General features: G+C 55.7%; 1 protein-coding gene across 1 annotated transcript; it reads left to right on the top strand.

Moving 5' to 3' along the window:
• The first annotated feature begins 1,169 nt into the window (after positions 1–1,169).
• On the top strand, positions 1,170–16,080 carry LOC112269370 (myristoylated alanine-rich C-kinase substrate-like). Its single transcript, XM_024456041.1, has 5 exons — positions 1,170–1,528; positions 2,049–2,221; positions 2,295–2,384; positions 2,462–2,646; positions 15,307–16,080. The coding sequence occupies exons 1-5, from the start codon at positions 1,170–1,172 to the stop codon at positions 16,078–16,080; spliced, it is 1,581 nt and encodes a 526-aa protein (XP_024311809.1).
• The last annotated feature ends 4,181 nt before the right edge of the window (positions 16,081–20,261 follow it).

Raw genomic sequence — 20,261 nt, 5'->3', positions numbered from 1 at the left:
GGGGTGAGCTTCCCGGGTCTATCCTTCCCGGGAGGCCAACCTGGCGGAGTTTCATCAGTCACGACCCACGCGTCCCGTATTAGTGGGACCCCGCGGGCCACTGGTACGACAGTAGCCCCCGAGCGTGGGCCGGCAATGTTGAGCCCCCAGGTAGTGCTGTCCTTGGTTGGTTGCTGGGCTACGCCCTACCCGATGCGTGGATCCCAGGAGAGTGTCCCAATCCTCGGCCCCGTGAGCCACATTTCTAGTTCCACTCTTCCAAGCGAAACGGTCGGGCGCACCATCTCTTACCTTATCACCCATAATTACCATGGAGTTAAGGCCACGTCACGCACCCCCATCTTAATTCCTGATACTTTAGGACACTTTATTGTTGATCGTAGGGGTGTCTGTTGCAACCCGTCAGCCTCTGAAATACCCAGGACTGGCGGCAGGCACCCCCCACTATTCCCTGCTTCCGCCATTGCCTCCCAAGCTCTCCGCGCCCCAACTCTAGCCAAGCTCACTCCCCACTCCCGCCAATGTCTTCCAAGGGCCCGAGCCGACCCAAGGGGAGCACCAGCAAAGGAGAGAAGCGTGACAAGGCCAGCAAGAAGGAGCTGTCGGAACGAGGGCGGAAGGATGAGGAGATGCGAGCCAAGTTGGCCTTCTTCTCCCCCGGGTACAACGGCGAGGGGGTGGAGAAGTAGGCCTTGGCGCTCGCCACGAAGCACAATGAGTAAGGGCCGACACGAGTTCTTCCCATAAGCACGGAGCGCGACCGGCAGTACTTCCGAATATTTGGGAGGTTCATCCTAGCCGGGTTCGTGCCGCCACATTCCTTCTTTCTTTCTGCTATCATGGAGTCGTATGATATCATCATGGCTCAGGTTCACCCCACGTCTTTCTTCACATTGGTTGTCTTCCAACACCTCTGTGAAGCGTTCGTGGGGATGATGCCGCAGGTGGCTCAGTTTCGCCACCACTACTATCCGAGGGTGGAGGTGAAGGCTCCCCTATCCTCGGGAGTGGTGTTCCGATTCTGCGACAAGCTTGAGTCGGAGTTAATCCAGCTGGGGAAGAGGAAGATTGAGAATGAGTGGCGCCACGACTGGTGCTGGGTGCGCATCGACGAGCTCCAGGATTTCCACGAGGAGCCACTTGGGCCGCCAAAGGGCTCCGAGGACTAGATGCTCCGCGACCAGAAGGACGAGGACCTGGCCCCGATCTGCGCCAAGATCAAGGCGCTCCGCGATGCCGGGCTTACGGACACGGACGTGGCACGCCACTTCATCGGGAGGCGCGTGGCTCCCCTGCAGTGGCACTCACATCCGGAGTGGATGTACACGGGGCCGAACGACCGGACCCGGCTGCAGCGCAAAGAACTCACGCGAGATGAGATCCAGTTCTGGGTGACGGGCATCACCGGCGAGGACGAAGCCTTCCGGTTGCTGCCACTTGGAGCGCACCCGCTCCACGCCGGAATCCCGAACCCGGGAGCCTGGGATATCCCACTCTGCGATGAGTGGGGGATCGTGGAAGACCCCTCGTCGCAGCCCTCGCCCCCCCCCAACACAGGTCTCGCACCGGCAAGGAGCTAGCTACCGAGTCGGGGGAGGGTGGCCAGGACCGGGGCTCCAATGATTCCTCACTGGGTGTCGGAGGAGACTCTGACGATGACGACAACAATGACGACGGTGATGACGCTCCCCCGGAAGCTAGCGGGGTCACGCCAGAGTGGGACGACGACGACGACGATGCTCCCTAATGAGGCGGTCCGCCGTAGAGCGGGCGAGCAGGGGGGACGCCAGCCTGCGGCCTTAGGCGCCTCACTTGGATGCAGGGACCGTGGCCTCCGCCAGCAGTGGGGCGGCTGCTGCAGCCGTCCGTGCTATCCCGGCGGCTCCGCCGGTTCCCCCCCCCCCCCCACGAAGCGGCCCCCCGGCGAGGAGCATCTTGGCGGACAGGGTGCTCAAGCTCAACCCGCCGGGGTAAGTTCGATGTCGCTTTAACCATTTTAGTTTCCACAAATTTTACATACTTTGCTAATTTACTTCTGCATTTCCCAGAACTTCGAGGAATAGGGGGCAGCCCAACACTTCACCGGCGGCCAAGAAAGCTCGCCCGGCATCGGGCGGTGGTGCCAAGGACGCCGCTGACGCAGCTGATACATCGACTGCGGCTGCCAATGGGGACACACAAGTCCCCGACCCAAGCTTGCAGGGTACCGGCCAGGCAGCAGGTATGCTCGGGCTCGAGTACCACTTATTCTAACTGATTTTCTCTACTACCTTCTAAAACTGAGTTCCCCGTAGGGTCCGCGATAGCCGGCGAGAGCATCCCGGCATCTGGCGGGGATGCGGCCGAGGGAGCCGCACACCAGGCCGATGACGGGATGCGGCATGGTACTATTTCGTTCCTCGTAGTGTTTATTTCATCCATCTGCATCATCTTCTAGGCTGACGTAGGTGTTTGCGTGCAGTCGCCGGGGATGCCCCAACTACGCCCGCGCCCGCCGAGGTGCGGGTGATCAACCTCGCCGGCGAGGCCGATGACGATGCTCCGGAGGAGGCTGCCTCTGCCGGAGCCCTTCAACAAACTACCCCGGAGTTTGCCGGGGATGCAACGGCTACCACAGGTGATGAAACGCAGACGGCACCACCTGCGGTGGGTGACATGGGGCAGCCCCTGCCTGCCGAGGCGAGGAGAGGCGCATTGGAGAAGCCCCCAAGCCCCCAGCCGGCCCCTTTGGGCGGACAAGGGGCTGCGGGACTCGGACAAGCCGGAGGCGCGTCACCGAGCCCTGACGCAGCCTCGGGGTCGCAGACAGTCGCAGCGGGGTCTTCCTCCTCTGCCGGAGCCGCCTTTAGCCTGGGAGTAGGGGAGCTCGCCGGGCGATCATGGGGTCGGATCACCTTCGACCCCAGCGTGTTACTGCAAGGGCACCAGGTAATTCGACAACATCCAGCAGGAGCAGCAGATGTTCGTCGACTTCTTCAACGATGCGCAGCAGCACCATGCTCGCGTGGTGGCGGAGCTGGGCCCGGCACGCCGGGAGGCGGAGGAGCAGCGCCCAGAGCTCTCTAGCAGGCGCAGCAAACAAGGGCGGCGCCCTCCATGCAAGGAGTTCCGGAGGCCGACCCGGCAACTGTGGGACCTGCAGCAGGAGCACCAGCGGGAGCTCGAACTGCCGAAGGCCACGCATGCCAAGGGTGAGGAAGAGCACCAGGCGGCCCTAGATTCGTTCCAGGAGCGTCTCCAGGAGAAGTCCGACTTGTTGTCCCACTACTCCCTGGAGATCGGAGAGCTAGAGACGGCGGCTGCGACAGCAGCCAAAGCCTCGGCGCGCCAGGAGAAGGAGCTGCAAGACCAGGCTCGCTCCAGAGAGCGCGAGCTTGCGGGGCAGCTCAAGGCTGCCCAGGATGCGGGCTCGTCCCTTCAGGGTGAGCTCAACATGGTGCGAAGGCTGAAGTCCGATGAGGACAACACCAAGAAGGCGTCCGAGATCGGAAGGCTGAAGTCCGAATGCCGCGAGCACAAGCTGCAGGCCCAGGAGTCTCGTGGTGCATGCACCGAGCTACAGGCCCACAGGACCGAGGAGGTAGCCAGACTAAAGAAACTGGCGGACGCAGCAGTGGAGGCGCTCCAGGGGTTCGACATCCCGGTGACTTCCTTCGACGGGGCGAACATCGGCAGCTTCACCTGCGGATTTCATTGGCCAGCTACAAGGCCTGGAGAACTGTGTCACGGCTTTCGGGGATCGGCAGGTCAGCTTCGCAGCCAAGCAAGTCGCCGGGCACATCCTTACCCGGGTCCACTCTGCCCACCCCGACTTCCCGTTTGAGTCGGTCTTCGACGCCTGGTCAGATGAAGAAGAGGCCAAGACCCACCGGGAAGCGGTACAAGGCGTCGTGGATTAGATAGTGGCGCGGATGCAGAACAAGGCCAATGAAGCTGAAGCTGCTGACGAAGAAGCCGTCGAAGGAGGCCCCGATGTCGAGGAGGCACCTGACGCCGATGCTGCTGCTCCAGGAGCACCTCCTGCATAGTTATTTGCTTGTCCCTTTTTATTTACTTTCCTACAAGTGGCGCAAGGCGCCTTACAACTTATCTTGTGTTAGCCCCAATCATTTTATATGTTCATCACGAACTCATTTGTTACAGTTCCGTTTCATCCAATGATAGTTTACTTGTTCTTTACTTATAATTGGCTTGCCGGGGAGGGGCTCTGTCCTCCACGTGCTATACCTTGTGTACCTGGAGACTTGCCAACCGCGTGTCTAGCCAAACCAGGGACCCGGGACGGACCCGTAGTGCCGACCTGGGGCCAGACAGTAGTGGCCAGACACTCCACCTGCGGGTTAACTACCCCAGCGCACACGTTTCCGGGACGGACCCGCGAGTTATGTGTGGGGAGCGTCCTCCCCCCGTAAGTGTCCTTCCTACACTCCGGCTACACGGGAACTAAGCTCACCCCGGTTGACCAACACTATCAAAGGAAGAACTAAGGAATCAGGGTGAGGTACTTAGCTTTTTGTGCTCTCGGTGTTTTTGAGCACCCATTTGAGAGTCGTGGCAAGGACACGGCGGCCCTGCATCCTACCGCGGTATGCGTAGTGGGATGCACCACCACCGTGCCTTCACTACGCCTCTCGCCTTTGGTGTTTCCCTCTTTGGTATTTTCTTCTAAGTGACATGGCAGGGCCGTGATGGTGGGAACACCCTCGGCGACAAGCGCGGAGGGATGCACCACCATCGTCTCTCTGCGACATCACTTGCCTTCTTGCCCATTGTTGGTATCGCGCTTGCCCCGGTCTTTAAATAGCCGAAGTGCTGCCTTTGCTGCCACTCACGTGGAACCACCAGCGAACACGCGGAGGCACTGGCCCTGTCTCAGTTTCCTGCATCAAGCCTCGAAGTAATTTCCATATATGTACAACTTACTCGCAAGACGACGACACCCGTGACCGCCCCACGAGCATCACAGTGTGCCTTCGCCCCCATCTTTACCCTGCATGTCAGATTCTTGCAGTGCCCAAGGTGCCCCCAAACCACGAACGGCCACGAGGACGGGATGACTTGAAGGGCTTGAGCTGGCTGGTTGCTCTTCTTCGCGTGGAACGGGCATGCTTCATAGGTCTTGACTATTTGCTCGGCGTCGGCTAAGGCTGTTGGCCAGTAGAAGCCGTGCTGAAACGGTCGGAGCACGGAACTCCGGCACCGGGGATGTTGGACACCCCATTTTTGGTTCAATGGAGGGCGAGGCGAGCGCTCCGGCGATCGCCGACATGATGAAAGACACGAAGTGTCAACGCGTGAGTTTACCCAGGTTCGGGCCACCCGGAGGTGTAACACCATACGTCTTGCTTTGTGTTGTATTCATGAGTTTTGATGGGTACCCGGGCTTCGCTACTTGTCCCTCTCAAAAATGAGTGCTTTTGGAAAGTGTTTCATAATAGATCCAATTTTGTTTAGAGATCAAGTTGTTCGGAAAGTTGTGAAAAAAGAAATGAAAGAACAAAAAAGGAAAGAAAGAAAAAAAAATGAAAAAAAAAGAGAGAGAAAGAATCAGTTTCGGATCCACGTTGAGAGAATTTTAGTTTCGGGTGGGTTTGACTCGTGTTCAGTAAAACGGGCGTATCTTTTGCATACCAACTTGGATTTGGACATTCTTGGACTTTTTGGAAAGCTCATGACGAGACGCATCAGGAAATATTCAGGGCTTTGCCCTACACTTTGACCCTCAAATTCGGCTTCTAAGGTGGACTTTCGGAGCTTCCAAGTTTCTGCATCCGTTTTCCGGCGTCGCTGCAGCCCGGTGTTTTTCAGTTTTCTCCACCGTCCGACATCCGTTTTGAGTGATCTTACCCTTGAAGGAAAGCTTGTGCCTTCTAACCCATATTTTTCCATACTTTTCTGAATTTTCCTTACTGCAGCCTTTGCTGTTCTTCGATAGACCGACGTACAGTTTTCCGGTCCTTCTTTTGCGTGAGTTTCTGGGGTTACAAAAAAGAAGAAGAAGAAAAGAATAAGAAGCCAAACAGAAGGCCACAAAAACAAAAGAAAAAGAAAAACAATCACAGGGATTTACTTGTTGTGCCATCTTTTGATCTATCTATTCCTACCTCTTTCAGTATCTAGGCTTAGATTATTTTTATAATTTGTTCTTATCGACTCCTGTAGCTAGGACTAGCATTATTGAGCATTTTTTCAACTTTGCATTGCTGATTTGATTATTTGCTTATCCTTGCTACTCAAGAAAGCTTCCAAGCTCCACAGATTCTACACCTAGGTTCGTTTGTTACTGAGGCACCGATACATTCAATCTTCGGAGGGCTTGTTTACGCCGCTGGCCATCACCTTCCTGTTTTGCAAGGTAAGAACTTGATTTTTAGCTTGAGAGTTGAGCGACTTGTAGCCACATCCTATTAGTTGATAGGAACATATTCTTGTGTTTCGTTTCTTGTTTTTGACTAACCATGACAGGACTTACACGAAGAATGGAAAATAGGCCTATGCTATCAAGTGACTGACATGAGCGCATTTCACCACATGCATCCTCCTCGTCTCTTGTTGACATTGGCAAGGCAAAGGTATATCGCAATCCTTGTAATGCCAATAATTGTTTTGGACATTTCTTTGATGGAAATAATGATGCTGAAGCTTATATTGATTGGGAACTAGCTCTAACTGAACAATTTACATGCTTCCATACATTAGATAGTCGCAAGGTCCAAATTGCTAGTAGTAAATTTCGTTTTGCTGCTTTATCTTGGTGGATTAAGATAGTTAGAGAAAATAAAATACCTCGCACTTGGGCTGATATGAAGAAAATACTGAGAGAAAAATATCTTTCTTTGAATTATGCTTTTAACTTGCGTTCAAAATTACGACGTTTGACACAAGATGATAAAACTTTTGATGATTACTACCATGAGTTCCAAATTTTAACCTTGCGGGCTGGTTTAGATGAAACAGAACAAAGAAACATGGATAGGTTTTATTATGGGCTCAACTTTGATATTTCTTACATAATTGAATATGGAAAATACGACTCTCTATTGTGTTTGCTTAATCTTGCTCGTGAAGATCAGAAGAAGTTACAAAGAAGGTATAATACAAATGAGGCGAGCCCACAAGGTAATGTTACAGAGGTTTGTGTTGCTAAACTAAATATGACGCGTGTTGAAATAAATGAGATATCTAATGAACATGCTGCCCCTTGTAAAATTGTTGATTTACTTGTTGATTTAAGCGCACCCATTGATTCAAATGATAATGATTTATGTGATGAGTTACCTGCTGTATTGGAAGAGACTTATGACGTGATGATTAAATTTGATTTATGTTGCATTGAATTAATTAAACATGAAGAAGTGTTTCCTATGGTTCCGCCTAATAATTCTTTGTGTTTTATTAAACTTGATGCACCTATATATTTGTCACATGCAATGGATAAAGTTTCCGAGTTAACAATTTCAAAATCTTTTGCTAATGCCCATGGATAGACTATTCAATTAATTGGAGAACATGATGTGAAGGATAAATTTTGGGTGCATCAGATTTGCATTGCTTGATTTGAGAGAAAATAATATGCTGCATATGCTTAACCATTTTGATATGACCTCCAATATTGGTGTTGATTGTTTGCCAAATATTTGTTTACATGATTGTTTGAATATTAGTGCCTTCACTTGATCTAAATTTCAGCATCTCGTAATAACTATTTCGGGTACTATTAAATATTATTCTCCACTGTTGGGATGGTATAATTGTGAGCCATGCAAACCAAATACAAGAAATTGTTTCAGTTATACATGCAAACAATATCGTCAATCTATCTGCTGGAATATTATTCATGACGATTCTTTGACTAATTACTTCATGAGATTTTGTTATAAGATATTACTTGTGAAAGAAAGGAGATATTTTAAGATGGATGAAATATACATATACCATGCACACATTTTGTCTATTTTGTCAGTCTCTTTTCAGCACAAACGACGCCGAGGACGGCTTTCCTTTCAAGAAAGGGAGGATGATATGGACATGATGACCATGGATACGACCTTCGGCACCCTCAGTTCTATAGTATCCGATAACATTGATAATCAGGTGAAGTCAAGTACTATTTGTTTTCAATGTCATATGCATGAAGAGGCAGAGCTACTATCTTGTATCATTTTATTACGTAGGTATTTGGTCGAGCTTTTCAAGTCCAAGGTCAAGATGAGATACAATGGAGGCCAGCAGGAGGTGCAACAAGAATGAAACATCCATGCAGCTGAGAGAGAAGGATTTCAAGTCTATTTTCCAATAAATCAAACGGCACATGATTCGGAGCTTGCTAGAGAAAGATATCACGAATTAAAGTTGAATCCGATTCGGATCCGAGCTGTTAGGAGACCCGAATTTGTTTTAATCACCCAGGCCGCATCCGGAGTCCAAATTAAGCAAAAAGCATTTGTTGGAAAGATAATTTTGAGACCTTTCCAAAGGATCCGGCCCCACCAGAAGATTCGACGCGAGCTGACCGTGACGGACAAAACAGGCTGACGGATCTGTTTTCCAGTTTCCTAAAGAGTTGTTGTTTTGTTAGGAAACTTAGAGATAGATTTGGATTTCGGCCCCATGCCCAAGTTGGCCGAAAATCCATCTTCCTCCTCCTTTATATACCTCATGAGCCTCTTAAGAAACCTTGGATTTTGTTTAGTTAAAAGTTAGCCATTCCTACTACTTCGTGTAATCGCGTGTGTCGGTTAGACCACCTGCTTTACCGCTTTCGGAACCCCAACTTCGTCGCGTTGAGACATTGGTTTGATATAGTATATTCGCAATTTCAGATTGCATCCGCTATTTATCTTGTTCTTGCTTGTTCTTCGATTGCTTGCAGGAACAAAGATCTTCGTGGTCAGGTTGATCGTGCCCCCGCGTGATCAATAACCCTCTTTTCAATATAAATTATTGCAATATTCAAATTGCAATATCAATGAATTAGAAAAATTCATTTAAGTAAAAAAGAATACTGTGCAATAACCTACTAAAAAAAGGATATTCTCAAATAACAATAAGAAAATCGTATTCGATTTCTATTCATCTTACATATTAGAGATTATTATTATATGTACTCCTTTGTTTCGAGTATTCTATGTCTAATTATTCAAGAAATTAGATTGATTGATACGAGTTGATTTCCTATTACGATGGATGGAAGAAAGAATGGATAGTCCAATAGCGGCTTCAGCAGCCGCAAGGGCTATAACAAAAATTGCGAAAATGTCTCCTTTTAATTGGCGACTATCAAATAGATCAGAAAATGTTACGAGATTTAGATTAATTGAATTAAGTATAAGTTCAAGACATATTAGAGCTATAACCATGTTTCGGCTCGTGATCAATCCATAGATACCAATCGAAAATAAATAGACACTCAAAAAAAGTACATGCTCAAACATCATTAACGAACTCCTTATCAATCTCGATTCATTTCAATATGAGGATAAGAATTGAATCGATTCAATTAATTACAATAAAACAATTACACAACAAAAGAGAAAAGAAGGTATTTGTTGGCAGTAGATGGGTTTTACTAAATCAAAATTGTGATTCTTTAGTTATTTTTTTTAAATTTGTAATTCTTATAATTTTAACTCTTTCTAAGTTTTCTTATTGCCGAGCCATAGTAATAGCACCTATCAAAGAAACTAGAAGAATTATGGAAATGAGTTCAAACGGAAGATAAAAATCGGTTGCTAAATGAATCCCAATTGGTGAACATTATTTATCGCTTTCGGAACCCCAACTTATCGTCTCATTGAGACATTGGTTTGATGAGATTGATAGCTCTCGATTTGGGTAGGAGATGACGTTGACGATCTGACTATGGCCTAGAAGGCAGCGCCTTAGCAATCGATACACCAACTCCAGAAGGTTATTGATCACGCGGGGGCACGATCAACCTGACCACGAAGATCTTTGTTCCTGCAAGCAATCGAAGAACAAGCAAGAACAAGATAAATAGCGGATGCAATCTGAAATTGTGAATATACTATATCAAACCAATGTCTCAACGCGACGAAGTTGGGGTTTCGAAAGCGGTAAAGCAGGTGGTCAAACCGACACACGCGATTACACGAAGTAGTAGCAATGACTAACTTTTAACTAAGCAAAATCCAAGGTTTCTTAAGAGGCTCATGAGGTATATAGGGGGCACCTTCTTGACCTTGGTGCCCTCCTCCTTTAGCTTCATGCCCTTGCTAATGCGTGGGCTGGAGCTGGAGCTGCCCCAGGTGTCCTATCCGGGAGCGGCTCGTGCCTTCTTCTGTGCGGGCTGTTCACCCGCAAGTGGATCCTCGTTTCCGGCAACGTCGTAGTCGCCGGAATCCGCCACTGCGGAGGCCTTTACGACCTTGCCCACGCACCAAGCGGCGTCCTTCAGGTCGCACTTGATGGAGAGTACACCATACGTTGACGGCATCTTCATCACACCATAGGCGGAATGGGTTGCCGCCATGAACTTGATCCCGTTGTACGGTAACGGGGTGTGAGCCACGTCGAAAACGACGTGCTATGTCTGGAACGCCTCCTGACACCCGAAGGTCACCGGGAGCATGATTCGCCCCATGGGCTGCACCACTCCGGGGTTGATTCCCCGGAACGGGTCGGTGGGCTTCATCTGCTCCAGAGGCAGCTGAAGCTTCTCCACCAACTTGGCGGACAGTAGGTTAAGGCTTGCCCCATTGTCTAGCAGAACCTTGGTCACCGTCACATTGTTTATGATCGGTGACACCACGAGGGGCAGTACCTCAACGGCTGTTGCGCCTCCATGCTGGGACGAATCGGATGATCGTCCGAGTTGAAGGTGATCGACACATGCGACCACCTCAACGGTTGTTGCGCCTCCATGCTGGGGAGGAGGGCGCAGACCTCACGCATAAGTCGCTTCACGGCAGTGTGAGATGTGAGAGCGTATGCTCCCCCGTGGATGCAGGCGAAGTCGCGGGGCTCCTGAAAGCCGGGCTCGTCGGCTTCGTCACTGCAGTCGTCCTCGCGCTGTTCGGCGCGAGGCTTTTCTCATCCCCGGGGAGGCCGGTCCTTGCCACCGTGGGCTTGACCGCGACCCCCCACGGGTTCTCCCTTGTCGTCGCCGCCAGCTGCGCCAAGGCCCGCTCCGTTGCGCGGGTTGTTCAGGCAATCTCGGGAGAGGTGCCCGATATCCTCGCAGTTGAAGCAAGGCCCGGCAGCACGGCGCTCTTTGTGGCGCTGCTCGCGCTTCTCCTTGATGGTATGGAGAGTGCGCCAGTCCTGCGCTTCGTGGGTGGCGTTGGTGTGGATGGGGCAGTGCGCGGCCGCCGCCGACTTGCTAACCGATGCTCCCGTCGACGCCGCCTTCTTGGTGGGCTTTTGGGGAGCCCCCGGTTCCGCGGCAAGCACTTGCTTCCCGCCACGCTTCCGGGAGCCCTTCTTCCCAGAGCCCTTGGGTGGGTTTGCCGCCGCCTTGGCGGCAAGCTCAGGCGCTAAGCGCCCTTCCTCGGCCATCGCGCACTTGTGCGCGAGAGCGTAGAGATCCCTCGTGGTCCGGATCCGGTGCCTGTTCACCTTCTCACGCATCTTCGGGTCACGGACGTTGATGGCGTAAGTGTTGATGATGGCGGTCGCTTCCGCCTCTGGGATGGTGCAGGAGATGTTCGAGAACCTGTTGGTGAAGTCCCGCAACGTCTCCCCCGGTTTCTGCACTACCGTGTGCAGCTCCGCCATGGTTCCCAGGCGCTTGTAGCCACCCTCGAACGCGTTCACAAACTGCTCGCGTAGGTCAGTCCAGGAGGCGATGGACCCGGCGGGCAGGTTGAGCAACCAGGTTCTCGCTGACCCTTTTAGGACCATTGGGAACCCGTTGGCCCTGACCTTGTCGTCAGCACCGATAGCGCGCATGCCCAACGTGTAGGCCAGGAGGAAGTCATTGGGATTCACGGTCCCGTCGTACGTCCCGAGCGCTGGCACTCGAAACTTGCGGGTACCAAATAGCTGGAATATTGAGCACTTGCGCAAGTTCTACTCGTTAAGCGGCGGAACCCAACCCTCGGGTGATGCCGCCGATGCATACCTCTCGAACTAGTGTAGCCGGGCAGCCCCCGTGTGTAAACCACTAGTTACTGTGAATAAAGATAAGTGATGTTTCCTGAGTTTTTAGTTGCCTCGTTTATTTGCATATTCCTTTCACTTCTGTCTCCTTCTCTAGGTGCACAGAAGTCTCTTTCCATACTTGGTTGTGAGCAGAGGGCTGCCGTAGCCTCAAAAACGTTAACCCGTTGCCGGATCACTCCGGCATGGGGCATGCAGTTGTCGGGCTTCCCGCAACGTGCATCACGGCATGCAGTTGCCAGGCTTCCCGCAACGTGCATCACGCAGTCGCTGCGTCTGGGAAATAAAAGTGCTCACATCCAAGTTTGGTGTCGACCCTTCTGTGCCCGGGGGCTAGGAGGCAGGAGAGTTATCCATACTGCTCTGTGTTTTCGTGAATTTCGAAAAAAAATTGCAGCATCTCGGGCTTGGTAAGAATCTAATGTGCAGGGTAAAGGTGGAATCTTGCGCACTGTAATGCTCATGGACCGCCCACGGGCCGTGGCGTGTAGCAGCGCCTTGTGGTGTGGAGTGACCGCACCATCAGGGACTCGCCGCACTTCGAGGCCCCTGATTCAGGAGGAACCCGCCACGTGTGCCACGGCAACTTGGCATGCGGAGTGGCGAAGGCCGTACCGCACTCTAAGGGGCGGGGCGCCACGTATGCTGCGTTGACCCGGCGCGCGTGGTGGCAAGCCCCCCCCCGCCCGCCCCCCCCCCCCCCCCCGCACCTATAAAAGGGGCATCCCGGCCATGAAACGGCTCAGAGCAAAGCCAAGGAAGATGCTGCGTAGGCGGGCGGTGCCGCAGAGGCGCGATGGTGGTGCATGCCATCAGCGCCCACCACAGCGTCCCTACTGCGTCCCTCAGGTACACTTTCCCAGGGCAACGAGGGCTGCTTTGGGGACGCCGTGATGTCTTCGCCACCCGCGTCTGCTGGTGGTGGCGAGGATGTCACGGCGTCCCTACTGCACCACTCGGAACGGGTTGCTCCGGAAGCAAGGGCTCTTCCAAAGGCAAGGGTTGCTGCGGAGACACGGCGGTAGCATCGTCATCGGCGCTTGTCGTCGGCGGCGATCCTACCGCGGCGAGCCTGCCGGCGGCGTTCCTGCCGCATCTTTCAAACAGGCTTTCTCAGGGGCGACGTACCAGGCGCACCCCTCTGGCAAGCGTACCGAGCACGAGACAGAACGAAAAGCTAAGTGCTTGAACCTGAACGATAGACTCTCTGAGAACTGAACGTAACTGAACGCTGCCTCGCTAAGTGTGGCCCCAAAACCTGCGTGTGGCCAGGTGTGCTAGAAGGACGCTTGCGGGGGGAGTGCGCTCCCCGTGTGGCTTCCGAGTCCGTCCCGAGAGGGCATGGCTTGGAGTAGTTACCCCGCAAGCGGAGTGGCTCGCCGCTGCTGCTTGACCCCAGGTCGGCACCGTGGGTCCGTCCCGGGTCCTTGGTCCGGTCAAGGGTGAGGCGCGCGAGTCCCTGGCAACACAAAGCACAACACACAAGGGCGAAGCCCCGGGAACAAGGAACAAGGATTAAACAGAACTAAAGAGCTGGATTAACAAAGTAGCAAATGATTACGTGAACTAATGAAACGGTAATTGTTCAAACGGCACCAAGCGCCATGCTTGCAGGAACGAAAACAAAAGAAGGTAAACAAGGAAATGGTGAGGGTCGGTAGGGGGCTGTGGCAGCTAGTTGTCGGCATCCTCCGCCGAGGGTTTCGGGGACGGCTCGGGATCCGGCTTCCGCTGCATCCGCTCGACGACCTCGTCGACGAACCCTTTCACCGCCTGGGGGTGGGTAGGTTTGTCCTCGCTGTCGGACCAGGCGTCCAGCAGCATCTCGAAGGGGAACTCCTAGTCCCGAAGGTGTACCCTCGGGAGGATCGTCCCGGTAACCTCCCGGGCGCAGTTGGCAATTTCGTCAGTGCCAAACTTGGCGATCCAGACGTCAAGCACCCCGAGCTTCCCCACCAAGTCGGAGAAGAACGGGATTAGCGTGGAGACGTCCGTGCCGTCCACCTCCACAGCCTGCAGCTCAAACCGGGGCAGCAGGTCGCGCAGCGCTTGGGCGATCTTGAGCAGCTTCTCGGTCTCCAGCTGCCGTTGCCCGATCAACGTGCCGTGGTGGAGCCGGGCGTCGAGCGTGGCCTTCTTGGCCTTCCGGAGGCGGCTCGCCAGCGATGCGACCTCCGCGGCCTGGGTTGCGTTGTCCTCGCCGGCCTTGGCGAGCTCCTCCCAGATAGTGGCCAGCTCGGTCTCGAGCCGGGCCGCTTTGTCCTTGGCTGACGCGCCCACCGCACTTTCGGTGGCCCTGGTCTGCACCTCTAGCTTGATGTGCAGGCCCTAGATCTCGCCGAGATAGCTGGCGATCAGATCGCTCTTCTCGTCGATCCGAGCCTGGGCCACAACGAGCACCTCAGCGTGCTCCTTCTTGGTTTCCGCCTGAGCAGCCACCAACGAATCCAGAGCTCCCTGGCGCACGGCGCGCTGAGCCTCCTGTCGCCGGTAGAGCTCTTTTCTGGGACGACCAGCATGGCAGGATCCTCCAAGGCTTCCTGGGCAAGGCGCGCCTCCTCCTTGGCGAGGCGCGTCCCCTCCCGCAGCCGGGAGAGCTCCTGCCGCTCCTTCTCCACGGCCAGCCGCAGCTCGCCCTGCTGGCTCTTGGCGATCGCGTGGTGCTCCCTCACCTCGTTGAAGGAGATGACGAAGGCCAACTGCTAGTCCTTGACAGCGTCAAGGAACCGGTGCCCCAGTCGAAGACGCTCGGATCCCAAGTGATGGGATTCCGAGCCACCCTGGCAAGGGTGCCGAGGTCGGTGTCGAAGGTGGCGGCCGATGACGACGAAGCCCCCGCCGCCACCGTATAGCTGGGCAGGGGGTCGTCCGCTTGCGGCGGATCATCCTGTTGCTCCTCCTCCGTGACCTCCCCCTCACCCGCGCCCGGGGACTGCGGGGCTGGTGAGGTTGCCGCGCCCCCGGCAGGGACTACCCCCTGCTGGGCGGCAGAAGAATCCGCGCCAGCGGCGTCTGGGGCTGCTGGCGCGTCGCCGGACGCCGTCCCGGGGGCTGCGGCCGGCGCCGCAGGGCTTGGCCTGGGGACTGCCTCCGGCTCCTCCGCCGTCCTCGTAAACCCGACGTTGGGGTCAAGGTCAACCACCGTAGCACCCGCTTCCGATACGGGCACTCTCGAGCCTGCAACAGGCAGAAGTAGCTGTAGCTGTTGCCGGCACCATCTTCATTGGAGCTGGGTCGCCGGCAGATGCAGCGGCGGTGCCGCTGGCCCCTCTGTCTGTCAGGCCGGCGTCCATGCGCGCCTTCTTGCTCGGTGGGGCAGGCGAGGAATCGTCCCTCCCCCTCTTGCCAGCGCTTGCCGACGAATCGGCCTTCAGGGGGTTGCGCCGGAGCACGAAGAGCGGGCGGGGCCGTGGGTGCCCGTGGGGTGCTGCGGCCCGGGGCACCGCGGGAACTGTCGAAGGGGCCGCCGCCGCGGCGGGGGCCATCGCTGGTGTGGCGGCGGCCCCGGCTCCGGCAGCTGCTGCTAAGGTAGCCGTCGTCGGGTCGCTGGCGTTCGCTGCCGGGGTGGTCACCGCCGTGGCTCCGGCAACCGCTGCGAGGGTGGTTGCCGCTGAGGTGCCGGTGGACGCCCCGAAGGTCGCCGTTGTCGCGGAGCGGGTAGCCGCCGCCGGGTCACTGCCGGTCGCTGCCGGGGTGGTCACCGCCACGGCTCCGGCAACTGCTGCGGGGGCGGTTGCCGCGGCCGCTGCGCGCGTCCTCGATCTGTGCACTATCAGGGGTGCGCCGTCCTCATCCTCCTCCTCTTCGTCATCCACGGGGATGACTTCCCGGCCGGCGGCAACCCGGCCCGTCTCGTCGTCGGAGGGCGAGTCGTGGGGCTGGTCAGCCTTCGACTCGCTCCCGCTCTCCTCCTGCGCCTGCTTCCCGCGGGGTGCGGGTAGAGGGGAGCGCAGGGACTGAGTGGGGGAATCGTCCATCAGCCCCAACTCATTGCAGGGTGGGAAAGAGCCGACGATGCTGGTCAAGTTGGGGACGCCAGCGTGGAGGGAGAAAACCCCCGGCGGCAACTTCGCGAAGGGAGCATCCTAGTCATAGATCCCCCTCACCCACACCTGGAGCAACTCCTTGTCCATGTCATCCTCACGAAGGCGCATCCTGTCTCCGGCCCCCGTGTACGCCCATGCGGGCAGGGAACGCTGCTAAAGCTGTGCGATGCGCCGGGTGATGAAGACCCGTGCCATGTCGATGTCGGAGGTCGGCGTCGTGGTGGTACCGGTCCCGCCAGCCAGGGGCCGCCTGCGGCAACTCGGTGGGCAGAAAGATGAACTCCGCGGACCCAGCACCAGTCGCCCTGCCATCATTTGTGGCCATCAAAAAAAAATCCAAAAGTGATAGCTCACAAATTACGTCTACCGTGACTAAGTATGCTGGTTTCGATGTTTGAAAACTTTCAAAACTGGATGAGAGAGTGAAAGAACTGGACGAGGATAGAATATGAGAGTTTTCAAAAATAATTTTAGTTTGGTAAATAGGTACCTAATAAGTTAATTCCAATCTAAGGATCACGAAGCTACAGGCAACACATTGCTCTGATACCATCTGAAGCGATCCTCCCCCTTACTAGGGTTCGATCTCTGTGCTTACAGTGCTAGTCCCTGGCATCCTACCCGGGAGGGCCTCGCGCCTTCTTCTATGCGGGCTGCTCGTCCGCAAGTGGATCCTCGTTCCTGGCAACGTCATAGTCGCCGGAATCCGCCACTCCGAAGGTCTTCACGACCTCGCCTACGCACCAAGCGGCATCCTTCAGGTCGCACTTGATGGAGAGTATACAGTATGTTGACGGCATCTTCATCACGCCATAGGCGCAATGAGTCGCCGCCATAAACTTGATTAGCGCCGGCCGACCAATGATCCCGTTGTAAGGCAATGGGGTGTGAGCCACGTCAAAGACAACATGCTCAGTCCGGAACGCTTCACGGGACCCGAAAGTCACCGGGAGCGTGATTCGCCCCATGGGCTGCACCACTCTGGGGTTGATCCCCCAGAACGGGTCGGTGGGCTTCATTTGCTCCAGGGGCAGCTGAATCTTTTCCACCAGCTTGGCGGACAGGAGGTTCAGGCTCGCTCCATTGTCCACCAGAACCTTGGTCATCTTAACATTGTTAATGATCAGTGACACCACGAGGGGCAGAACCCCTGATCCCAAGGGACGCATCGGATGATCGTCTGAGTTGAAGGTGATCGGCACATGCAACCACCTCAACGGCTATTGTGCCTCCACGCTGGGGTGGAGGGCGCACACCTCACGGGTAAGCCGCTTCACGGCGACATGAGACGTGAGAGAGTATGCTCCCCCGTGGATGCAGGCGACATCACGGGGCTCCTGGAGCCAGGCTCGTCGACGTCGTCGCTGCAGTTGTCCTCGCGCTGATCGAGACGAGGCTTGTCGTGTCCCTGGGGAGGCCGGTCCTTGCCACCACGGCCTTGACTGCGCACCCCCGCGGGTTCTCCGCTGTTGGCCGCACCATGGCCAGCTCTGGTGCGGGGGTTGTTCGGGCAGTCGCGGGAGAGGTGCCCGATGTCCCCGCAGTTGAAGCAGGCTCCGGCAGCATGGTGCTCCTCGTGGCGCTGCTCGCGCTTCTCCTTGATGGTCTGGAGAGTGCGGCAGTCCTGTGCGTCGTGGGTGGCGTTGGCTAGGATGGAGCAGCGCGCGGCCACTGCCGGCTTGCTACCCGATGCTCCTGCCGAAGTCGCTTTCTTGGTGGGCCTCTGGGGAGCCCCCGGTTCTGTGGCAAGCACTTGCTTCCCGCCGCGTTTCCGGGAGCCCTTCTTCCCGGGACCCTCGGGTGGGTTTGCCACCGCTTTGGCAGCAAGCTCAGGCGCTAGGCACCCTTCCTCGGCCATCGCGCACTTGTGCGCGAGGGCGTACAGATCCCTGGTAGTCGGTATCCGATGCGTGTTCAGCTTCTCACGCATCTTCGGGTCTCGGATGTTGATGGCGTATGTGTTGATGATGGCGGCCGCTTCCGCCTCTGGGATGGAGTAGGAGATGTTGGAGAACCTATTGGTGAAGTCCCACAACGTCTACCCCGGCTTCTGCACCATCGTGTGCAGTTCTGCCATGGTTCCCGAGCGCTTGTAGCCACCTTGAAACGCGTTCACGAATTGCTCGTGCAGGTCAGCCCAGGAGGCAATGGATTCAGCGGGCAGGTTAAGCAACCAAGTTCTCGCTGATCCTTTCAGGACCATCGGGAACCAGTTGGCCCTGACCTTGTCATCGGCACCGATAGCATGCGTGTAGGTCAGGAGGAAATCCTTGGGATTCACGGTCCCATCGTACGTCCCGAGCACTGGCGCTCAGAACTTGATGGGCGATGTCACCCAGCGCAGCTCGCGGGTGAACGCGGCGCAGCCGTCATCGGCGCCCATGGGAGCACGTTCCTGCTCCTCGGGACGTTGGCACTCTCTTTCGCGCCGGCACCGGCGTTACAAGCGCCGACGAAGATCTTTCTGCTGGCGGGCGTTCAGGACGCCTCGCGCGTCACCTGGCGTCACGGTTGGTGACGAGTCCGAGTCATCTTCATGATCCTCGCCATCCTGTCCTCCCGCGGGTGGAGGAGGCTCTCCTTTCCCCGAGGCGCGGGGAGCGTCCCCGCGTCCCGGGGTCAAACCCCGGCCCGAACCGGCTGGGCCACCCTCACCTTGCGGTTGTTGGGCGGCGAGCGCGAGGAGCGCGTCCAGATCCGCACTACACATGTCGTGTGCCGGCGTGCCCTTCGGTGGCTCGTAGGGCACCATGATACGCGCCGCGATGATAGCTTCCGCGGGGTCTGGGCGGGAGGTTGTCGGTTCTCAGATCTGCTGCCGTCCCCTCGTTCACCCGGAGCCCTCAGTTGAGAGGGCCGAGATCCCACTGGCGTCGTACGCGACTTGCTGTGGTCGTGACGCAGCTGTTGCCGTGCGTCCTCAGCCCGCGAGTGAACTCGCTGTCTGGCACGTGTGACGTTAAGGTCGCCCTCGGACGGTTGTGGTCCTGCGGTTGCAGCTGCTGCTGATGTTGCTGACACTGGGGGGCCCCCTGGTCGCCGTGACCTTGCGACGCACGCGCAGCGTCGTGGGATCGAGTGCGCATGGCGAGCATGTTGCGCAAGTCGTCCCGGGGCTCGTCTGCCTTCTTGGGCGGCATGGCGAGCTGATGAAGACGATGTTGCCGGTGACGAAGCCGATGACGCCGGCGGTCACCCGAAGTTCTTGGCACGCCCCCCTACCAGGCGCGCCAGATGTCGAAGCACGGGTCTCCGGCACCGGGGATGTTGGACACCCCCTTTTTGTTCGATGGAGGGTGAGGAGATCGCTCTGGCGATCGCCGGCATGACCAAAGACACGAAGTGTCGACAGCTAGGTTTACCCAGGTTCCGGCCACCGAAGGTGTAACACCCTACGTCCTGCTCTCCGTTTTATTCAGGAGTGAGAATGCTTTACACATCGCCAAGGGGATTCCCGGGTTGGCTACTTGTCCCTCTAAGGAACTTTGCTATGGGTGAACACAATACTGCTTGCTATTGACTAAGGTTCGAACCCTTTGACCGGTGGCATTGATCCTCCTTTTATAGCCAAGGGGATACCACAGGTGCCAAGCCATGCAGCGGGACACGTTAACAGCACGCGTGTCATCGCCACACAAGTTTCTCTACTGTTGATCCACGCTGGGCCTCATGCAGCACCCAGGCCACTGTACACGGTAAATAAAATGAATTATAGGGTAGCCGCTCTAGCCTTGCTGAGCAGGACTAGCTCTGCCGATGTGACCCCTGTCGGTGCGTTAAATGCACTGCGTCCGTTGTCTCGTCTTGTCTTCGCTGTTCTACGGGCCCCATTTGCATGCCCGGGCGTGGGTTGCTGGGAGCCCCTTCCCAGCAAGGGCGCCAGCATGTTGCCGGGGCAGCATGTCTTCCACTTCCCGTGATCAGGGTTCTCGGGTACCCGTTGAAGCGGGCGCTTCTCCTGTTCTGGTTTTCGACTTTGTCCTCGCCAATGACCATCTCTTTGGGGTGAGCTTTCCGGGTCTATCCTTCCCGAGAGGCCAACCTGGCAGGGTTTCATCAGTCGTGACCCACGCGTCCCGTATCAGTGGGACCCTG

The sequence above is a fragment of the Brachypodium distachyon genome, chromosome 5 (assembly GCF_000005505.3).
Source record: "Brachypodium distachyon strain Bd21 chromosome 5, Brachypodium_distachyon_v3.0, whole genome shotgun sequence".
NCBI classification, from domain to species: Eukaryota; Viridiplantae; Streptophyta; class Magnoliopsida; order Poales; family Poaceae; genus Brachypodium; species Brachypodium distachyon.
The sequence above is the reverse complement of the archived record's forward strand: the minus strand, read 5'-3'. Positions and strand labels throughout refer to the sequence as shown.